At 39.4% G+C, this 10,097-nt stretch overlaps 1 protein-coding gene across 1 annotated transcript in view; it reads right to left on the bottom strand.

The window, feature by feature from the left end:
* Positions 1-10,097, bottom strand: part of LOC104494979 (monofunctional C1-tetrahydrofolate synthase, mitochondrial-like) — a gene marked incomplete at its 5' end in the record, with an annotated part of 61,703 nt that overhangs the window by 32,487 nt on the left and 19,119 nt on the right. Inside the window, one exon of the mRNA XM_010137888.1 lies at positions 9,661-9,813. Coding sequence (XP_010136190.1) covers positions 9,661-9,813 — 153 coding nt within the window. The remainder of the gene's footprint in view (positions 1-9,660; positions 9,814-10,097) is intronic.

Genomic DNA, 10,097 nt, shown 5'->3' with positions numbered 1-10,097 from the left:
CCCTTCCTTAGTCCTGCTGGCCACACTATCGCTGATACAAGCGAGGATCCTACTGGCCCTCTTGCCCACCTGGGCACACTGCTGGCTCGTATTCAGCTGGCTGTCGACCAGCACCCCCAGGTCCTTTTCTGCCAGGCAGCTTTCCAGCCACTCTTCCCCAAGCTGGTAATGCTGCATGGAATAAATAACAGTCACAATGTAGCATCAAGTGGTCACTCCTGAGTATCAAAAATGCTGCACCTGTAGAAGCCTGTGGGTCACTGTTGTACCACACTGAGAAGACCTTTTTAACGGACTTCTCCACCTAGGATACATCTCTTGGTCTGTAAGCTTTTCATCCAGTATCAAGGTGGTTCTATGCAACCATATCCTCAGATATGGTCAAAAGGTAATGCTCTGTTCATAACATTTCACAGTTGCAGAAGTGAAAAGAGATTGGTCTTTTCAAGTGAACCCATTACCACTTATCAAAGGCAAAATACAGTATGCCAACATTTGTATCATTTTTTTTTTTAAATAAGGACATATGAGGAATCTCAGAATATACTTTAGGATTTTTGGACAGGTGGGTGGACTAGAGGAGGAGCAGCAGCATAACTTTATCTTTCAGTGTTGTCCACAGAATATATGTCAGCCTGCTTCAACGGAAATACCCCAAGCTGAATCTTTACATTCTTAAACATAAAGATCTCATGATTTTGCAGGCTAGAAAACCATGAATTTTATTGTGGTCCTGCCTCTAATTTTTCAGAAGGACCTTACTGTTTGCATCTCTGGATTTATTACTTTAAAAACTGTGTCAAAATTTTGCCTGTCTAGCAAACTACTAATACAAAGTGATATTATGTAAATGTTGGGTATTATAATTTCTATAAAGCCCATGTCACAATATAATAAATTAGCAGAACTCAGTTTCTAATTTCTCAAAAAAATGTTATTTTGTGAAGTATGTGCAGGATGCATTTATTTCAATACAAAACTATTTGGAAAACACCCATTCCTTCCATATATAAGATATTTGTTAACTAATAATAGTTGATATTTTACTATGTAAAAGCATAACCTATTTTTAACCTCACATATTTATGTGGAGTTTATAGAGAAAATACTTTAAAACAGGAAATCAGAGTCCATTTCCTGTTTTAACAAGGATAATCCCTTGACCAGTAGGCACAAATATTCATTCCTCTTTTAACGTTAATTAGCACACTATTCATCCTATATTTCACAATTTAATGAAAGAAAGAAAGTTGCTAGGAACACTATTAAGTTCAAAACATCTTTCATCTTATTTATCTGAAACTCAATAAAACTGTTCAGTCACAGACTTGCAGCCTCCAGCTAGGTTTCTGCTATTAGTCTTAAATCACTTTTAGAGTTTTAACAGTAAGTTCCCAAACTCAAATTTACAGCTATCTACATCTGCTAGATAGCTTGTCTTACTGGACAGTCTGGAAAAAATGCCTCAGTTATTTGAGCCAAACTGTAAAGATTTTGCTGCTTACCAAGGAATCAATACCTTTTAAATCTGCAAATCAGCACTTGAATAATATATATAGAAGAATGTTGAAGAAGTGCAATGTTTTTTTCTTTAAGGTAGCCTCCTAAAAAAATCACACATAGAAAGGAGTTTTAAAAAGGTAATTATTGCTTCCTTAGTGAATGGCTGAATCTCTAAATTTCCACTCTGAACCATGAGATACCTTTCCAGAAACTGTGATTTCTTCAACGGAAGAAGCTTATCAGGCTGAATGAACAAAAATAGGGAGTATGAAACATCATTTCATTTCACCCCTATATAGAGGAAGAGCATCAAGCTCTTGATAGAGCATGGATTCTGCTAGCAAGCTGAACAGACAGGCAGCAGCAATACCCTCCCCACCTGAAAGCCATCAGACTCAGCTGACTGCTGGGTCTGGCAGCATCAGACTCTTCCATGCAGCAAATCATCCAAAATATCATAAATGGGTAAGTAAATACCTATCTGCCTTCTTTAACGCTGAAGTCTGTACATCTTCTGTACAGATAGCATAACCAAAATAGGAACCCTTAACACTGCTATTTCAAGACATTCTATAAACTGATTTTCAGCTCTTTGCATTTAATCGAAGTCCACACATACAAGGCTGATTAGTTGAATGAGCTCTAATCAAATCTATTTACCTGCCCTGAACTAGCACAAGCACACAACAGGTGTTCTTAGCAGCACAGCCACAAGCTGTAGGCAAGGATAGGGGTGGGCAGGCAGCACTGCTGCACCACGGAGAAGCTGCCATCAGCTGCATGATTCAGCCACCTGCTTCCCTCTTTGCCCTGGAGAACACCTGGCAAAGCATTCACTAACTGCTCAAACTCACACGTGCCTACGTTTCCACTGCAACGTCCCTATTTCATGGCCGAAGTCATGTGTAAAATCTAAGGGCAGTGGTTCAAAATCGCTGCTGGCTTCTGTTCAAATTGCACTTCCGACTTCTAACTGATACATCTTTGTTGATAGCAATCCCCATGCAAATAGTACCTCACTCCAATATGGAATTGAGATCTCCATACGGAATATCAGTCTTGATTTTTTCCTTTCTTAGCTGATGCAGTTAGATTCATTCTCGCCTGGGATCATGGACTGTAAATCAGAGACAAGGGACCAATAAGAGATAAAAAACATAACCATGCTCACGGTTAGGTCTCACTGGAGCAGACATCAAGGATCTTAATGACTCCCAGACGTTCTGAAGGCCTTGAGCAAACTACTTGCACAGAGGTGCCCCCTTTGGCTGCATGCTCACTTACAGGTGATTCTCATTTTATTCACCTTCACGAACGGCATTTGCAAGCCTCATACAGCTGCACTGATTTCATCACTTACAACTTCACAGGTCAGATGAGGGCAAGACATTAACAACTACACTAAAGAAACTGTTTCAGAGTTTAATGAGTTATCTTTGTTCCAGCATTGCTTAAACTTGTCCACACTAGCCAGACACTACCCTTGATCAATGAATCTGTGCTGCCTGAGCTGCTGTGTCAAGTCAGCTAATCTTAACTGAAAACACATGCTAAAGCACTTGTGATTTAGGCATATCAGTTTCAGAAATTCCTCTGAAGCAGCTCTGACCTACCATACCTTCCATGGAGACAGCATGGCTGACCACGTCCTCTGCCCCTTTACATGTAAAGCAAAGGAGGCCAGGTGAAATTCCCACAAGGGACGGGAGGCCATCAAAATGTGTCTGCAGGGTATCACTCACCTACTAAAGCGAAACATGGAAGTCACTTTTTGTACTTCTAAATAAGCATCTGTTTTAAAGGACCCCTTCAGATAAGCTATTTTAAGTTAACAGTGACCATATTTAAGTCTAAGAACTTCAACATAACGTTACATTTCTATAGATGAATTTAATATAAGTATCTCTGGAAAAGATGACCAAGGAAACCTGACTTAATCAAGAAATATACTAGGTTCATTTTTGTCACAAAAAAGTTAATTTTCAAGTGTTTAGAGCCAAATTTAAACATTTGCATAAAAAAAAATCTTCCCTGATAATGTTTAAAATATGATAAGATGGGAAAATAATATGGTCACTCTGAATACAAAGAACTGATTTTACAATAGTCGTACTGAAATGGCTTATAATGGAGTTGGTATTGAGAAAAATCTCATCTAATCTAAACATTAAACAGCTTACCAAACCATTGGGTCTATTTTCTTCCACGATATGTTGTCTAATGGTTTCATCCTGTTCCAGAACAACAAGTCCTCTTCCAACTACTCAGTTTGCTGATATAACACACAAGCCTACACAACTTTTTTTTCTTCTGAATAGAAAACAAAACAAAACCATTCCTTTAGTTCTGTTAACTACAAGCACTGGCCCTTGAGGACCGTCAGGCTAGGTTGAAGGAAGCTGTAATAAGCTGCAAATTAATTTTGCCCATATGGCCAGCAATGGGACCTGGTCTTTCATTCAGAAACGGCAACACGTTGTACTGCTTTATAATGTAGGTTAAATAGTGCTTACTAAAAAACAGAGCAGTCAAAAGAGACAGCATGAACTACACGCAGTATCTAAGTGTCTTGCCTCCAATATCTGTCAAGATATTTCTGAACGCCAGAGGAGGAAGAGAGGCTGTTTGTTTTGTTTTGGGGAATTTTTTTTGAGAATGTAAGAGGGTGTTTTACGCTATGTCTGTGTCATGGCTACGGCAAGGAGGTGCAATGATCTGAAGTAAAGTATATTTACTCTGTATTTCCAACAAGCACTGGCTTGTCTACATCAGTCTAAAACAGTTGAAGTGAACAAATAATGCTCAGATCATATGGAAATTTCTGAACTATCATTTAAATACTTTCCTATGTACTTTCAAAAGTTACAGAGATGATAATAGATTTTTCAAGCCAGCTAAACTCTACTCTTATTCTCCTCAATTTAAAAAAACCCTTAGTCATCAGGAAGGCATGTTCTGCCATCCTGTAACCACATCCATCAGTTACTCCCATGACTTCTTCCTGGCCGGATCTTAGATCATGTCATTATTTCACCTAACGTTTTTGGAACACCCTCAAATCTCTTTTACTCCTGGGGCTTTTTTTTCAGTGCCTTCTTCCAGTTCTCCATCTACATCTTGCATGTGTCTTCAAATCATTTCACAGGTATCTCCTCCCACTGGAATAACTCTCAATTTAACTTCTTTTCTTTTCCAGACAACACCATGTTTCCAGCCATCCCCTCAATTGTCTGTTCTCATTTTCTCATCACAGATGACCATAGCCACCTTGAATCTTGACTGCTTCATAGTGCACACACCTGGGATGTTTCCAAAGGCTGCCACAAATTCCTTTTCATTTGAATTTGCAACTTTTTCCTCATGCCTTCAGCTAAATCATTCACTTGGGCCTATTTTTGCCTCACCTACAGAGACCCTCTCTGGCCAACCCAGTTCCGCCACAACCATACCACGCAATCCACCGAGCACACAGGTGGATTTGCTGTTATTACACTAATCATCTCTCAGCCTCTGGCTTTCAAACTAAACTAAAGCTGACTATCCTCACCTCCTCTTCCAGCCATTGATCTTACCTCCTGCCCCACTGATCCTACCCTGAATAATGCATCAGCTTTCCACCAAGGGTAACATCATTCAGCATTTCCGTATGTGCACACCCGGGCACTACACAGGAACAATTTGCCCTATTGTCTTAGAAAACCTCTCTCCCTCCTTCCTGAGAGGGATTTCACCTACTGTAATAAATACAAAGGCACATCATCTAACAGAGGGGAGTGGGGGCTTTTCTTTTCCTGTTAGCATTTTTCAGTTTAGAACTACACAACTGCTAACCTACACTTCCTGTGTGAGCATAACTTCATAGCCTTCCTCTTCTGTTTTTCCACGCTTACAGCAGTTATCTCAAAACCAGCCTGTGGAGCCTGTGTGCATTTTTACAATGAGCTGTTTGGGGACTTTTGAGCACTGCTACAACACAGCAACTGTATAACACCAAAGGCAGGTGTCAAATGCCGCATCATCAGGGACATTTTTTGGACTGAGAGAGGTCAAAGTCCCTGGCAGAGCACCACTCCTTTACAAGTGACATAAAATTGCATTTTAAGCTAAATGCTTTACAAGGCAAATATAGATCTCACCATCATTTATGTTTTTGAAAAATCACCCTATGTTGCACAGATTGTCAGGATGAGTTGGGCAATCCACCAATAATTATTCAGCCACCCCGAAAGAGAGCCTGAAAGAAGAGACAAGACGACAGACTGGAGACAACTTGGGCCTTACGATCACTGGAGAACTGCAAGTTTCACTTCAGGTGGGCATGGACTCCAGCTTACGTTCAACGGACACCCTCAAAATGTCTTAAGCTCTTAACCACTATAAATGAAGAAATTCATTCAACAGGGAACAATATTCTCCTTCTAGAAGTATTCATAAAAATATTTGCTTCCAGGGCCTTTTCCGCCTTACAATATTCAGGTAATATCTTAGCAGGACAGTTCTGGCTCTCACCCACAAGGGGGTTTTAATGTTCTCATAAATTGATTTCAAACTACACTGGATCACCCCAAGAGCTCCTTCTCAGAGGATATATTTTCAGAACTAGTTCCAGAGACTTGAACTGCTTAGATATCTATGGGGAGAAAAAAAAGTCATATTTCTCTAATGGACCGACCTTTCTTCAGCTATGCTGATATCTGAAAGATGTTCGTTTGAGAATTTGCAAACTGGTGTGGCTTCAAAGGCTCCACATATTTCCAAAGGAATGTTGCCTCTAATTTTAACCCATTAAAATGAAAGTTCATGCCTGGAAAAGGGTAAGAGGTACTTAAAAATTTCACTGTGATTCAAACACCGCTATATTACTTGCACCAGTGATTTGGTAGCATCACTTCATGAATGCAAAAAACAACAGGTTTTACTTGTATGACCAGCCTACATCCTTGCATATCGCATGAAAGAGAACAATGGAAACAGGGTTGAATGCGAGAAAGCATCAAACTGCAAAGGCTTTTTGGGTGGGGGTGGAAAGAAACCCACATACTACAAAAATCTAATAATTCTCCACCCAAGCATTGCTAGTGAATGACCTCATTGGTTTCCCACATATTCTTCAGCAGCTTTCCTGCCATCATTCTGTTGAGCCAAGCAATGATGTCAACAGTCCACCTGTGAGTGATGCAGCCCTCTGGGTCATGGTCGCAGAGAACTTGGATAAAAACTGTGCCAGTGTTAATTAAATGCACCTCTTGTTTCACTGCTGATTTCCTCTGATAAGGCTCAGCTCATTTTTCCTGGAAAGACTTCCATGCTGTAAGGGAACGAAAGCCAACCACAACACAACACAAATATTGCTTGGAGAGTACGAAGACAACACGTTAAATACTTAGTTTAATAAAAAAAAAAATGATTGCCTATCAACGCTGGGATAAATACAAATCTCATTATTTTACATGTGCAAACGACAAGGTTAAACTACAAATGCTAGTTACTGAAGATAGTTTATTATCTTTCAGCAGTACCTATCTCTTTCATTTGTAACGCTCTGCCTGATTAAATTGGAGCAGAATTCTAACAACCTCCTTTACCACTGGTAAGTTCTGCCAGGTTAGAGTGAGAGGAGTTCATCCAGTAAAAAATATGCTTTGAGAATAGAGTTTGACATTTAATTAGCATCAGAATTATCACTACAACTTTAATGAACATGTTGTCCAATAGCATTTATTCTGCCATCAGAAAGGTCTTAGCTGTAAGAAGGCTCTAAGCAGCTTAGATATTACAGATACTCTTTCATTAACACAATTACCCAGCAAGGAAAAAAAAAATATATACTGCTCCTTCTCTTTTTCCTATATAAAGAAATCAAATCTACTGTCATGACTGGATGCTTTCACCATATGCTGTCACCAGGATTTCTGTAATCCCTCTACTCAGAGCATCTGACCTCCAGCCACTTTAAGCCTTCAGGACATGATCTTTTATGCTTGCTTTGTTCTTGTAGACATTTTTGGACAGCTTTATTAGTAAGAGAACTGCCAAAGGAAGACTCTCAGTTTTGGAATCTGACGTAAAAATAATTCTTTCTTGCACAACTTAAAAAAAAAAATACCACTAGCCCTAAGACTTAATTCCTAACAGCAACACACACAAAAGAATCTGAGAGTGGACAAATAGAAAAGTGATCTCAAAAGCAGTGACAGAACTCTGTTATGAGAGCTTGTTTCCTGATGATCACAACTCTTGATTCTGAAAAGCAGCAAGTTGGACCTCTTGCCAGAAATTTAATTTTAGAGACTTAAAATTCTAGAGAAAGAATTGCATATTAAGGATGTTAGGAATACATTCATATTCTTTCATTCATTTTGATTTGTAGTGATTGTGATAGTTCCAAGGATTGTTTTGTCCCACATTCCTGAGCATTAGCAGTATTTTCCAAACAACCACTGACTCTTGTCTATCTATACAGATTTTTAGCTCTTGGGGATTTTATACACAGTACCTTGCTCTACGAACTCTCTTGGCATACGTAACACTAAGAGTATACTGCCTACCCAGTTCCTAATAAGGGAAAAGTTCCATGGCTATACTACTTCTCACCAAAGTCAGGGTGACTAACTTGAATGTATTTTTTACGTTCTCCTCCAATAAGAGATCCAATATAAAAAGTGTCCTTCATCAGAACCATATTTTTTGGTAATGAGAGCTAATCCTTGAACTTGTTTGGTCTATACTACTCCCATGGACAGTTCCTACGGATTTATGAGGCTGAACTGCAGCTAGTTTGTGTTGAAGCGCGCAGAGTATGACTCATTCAGAAAGCTCAACCCAAGAACATTTCACTCTGACATCTTACAGAATAGCTCCCTCATGGATTTGAAGTAGCTGCTGCCCATGCTTCATATTCATTCCTCCTCATAACTTTATGACACACAACTTCCAGCACAAACTTGAATCCAGGCCATGAAGGAGATACCAGAACTTCTGACAAATTTTATTTTGTCACCAGTAATTGGAATTTGGTCTTACTTCTGGTGGATGTGAATAACGTGGCTATGCAGAAGCACAGCATATCCCCAAGTCCAGTGAGTTAAAGTGACACAGTTTCCTGAACTCCAGGAACTCTCCTGGTCAGAAAGTACTTCCTTCCTTGTTTCAAACACTTGATTGTTTCAGAGGGAATTCAAAACAATAGATCAGAAACTTTCAACCTTTCCTAAGTGTACTGCTACACAAGGAAATCAGGCCGCGCTCTGGGAAGATGAGATAACATTGGGAGAGTACTCTTTCCGGAAATGCAATGGCTTTTGCATCCCTTCTCTAGCATTATCACATGAATCAGCTACATGTAAGTAATAATTCCTGCTATGGGATGTCAGATGCAGTTCAACTACTGTCTGGAATAAGATGTGCGTGGTTGGCAAAAGGCATGAGCTAACTAGCTTCTCAGCTACTTTGATAAGGCATGTCAGGGAAGAAGCCATCAGGAACTGCCTGATCTGAGTCTGCACTTTTAAGGACAGTAGGAAGAAAGGATGACAATCGCCTCTTTCACACCTCATGATTTAAAATCTCTAAAGCGGAGAAAGGATGTGCTACTACTTCTCCAGTTAGAAATCCACCCCTTCCCATCACAACTTAGCTTTACAGGACCATCAGAGACATTCACAAGGACTGGGAATAGATCAGGATCATCAGCTGAAAGGCAATCATTTTAATGATACACTTTTCCCTGACACAGTTTCTTTAATTTAAATACATTACAGAATGCTTTGTAAAGACAGATGAAAGTTGTAACATTTAGAATTTAATCATATAACTACAGTTATTTACAGGCTGCTATTTGAATAGGGCAAGGCAACGGACATGTAAATTCATTTTTCTGCAGCACTAGGGTGCCTAAGTATCCTAGACTAAACGAAAAACATCAGAACAGAACCATCAGCAAACGTCATTCTCTCAGACCCTGTAGTCAAAGCTCTTATATGATATTTGTTTTCCTATCAATGCAGAGCTACAAAAAGTATGAGGATAAAATTATTACAAAAAACCAAGAACTCACCTGATTCTACACATTATTTTTAGAAGCAAACAGGAAAGGCACTTCCCTGTTAAGCTAGGTCAAAGGAAAGGGAGTGATTGAGTTGAATATTCTGCACTCACCGTTCCTACCAAAGGGTAGATGAATCCAGCTCCAATACTGGCCCGCACATCACTAACTGGCAAAATGAAATCAGTGGGAACGCCCTTCCTCTCAGGCTGATGGGACAGGGATAGGTGGGTTTTTGCCATACAAATGGGAAGATTTCCAAATCCCTAATAGGAAAGAGAAACAAAAGAAAAATGTTTTTAAGATTACTGTAAAGACAGAATGTATTTTCACTGTGTTATCAGTATCCTCTATAAACCCTAAAATTCACATAGCAATAGCTAACCTCACGTTTCTTAACAGCTAATATATCAGTAATGGACAGAACACTGTATTTCACATACTATTTGCTCTCAGCTCAGCCCTCCATCTTCAGAGACTTGGCTGTAGTAGTGATACCTACCTTCTAGAGTGGGTTCCTAATATAGAGGTAGATGCAAAAGTTGCCTAC

Source organism: Buceros rhinoceros, unplaced genomic scaffold, assembly GCF_000710305.1.
Source record: "Buceros rhinoceros silvestris isolate BGI_N320 unplaced genomic scaffold, ASM71030v1 scaffold2326, whole genome shotgun sequence".
In the NCBI taxonomy this organism is placed as follows: Eukaryota; Metazoa; Chordata; class Aves; order Bucerotiformes; family Bucerotidae; genus Buceros; species Buceros rhinoceros.
Note: the sequence above shows the minus strand (reverse complement) of the source record. Positions and strands in the feature narration are given on the sequence as shown.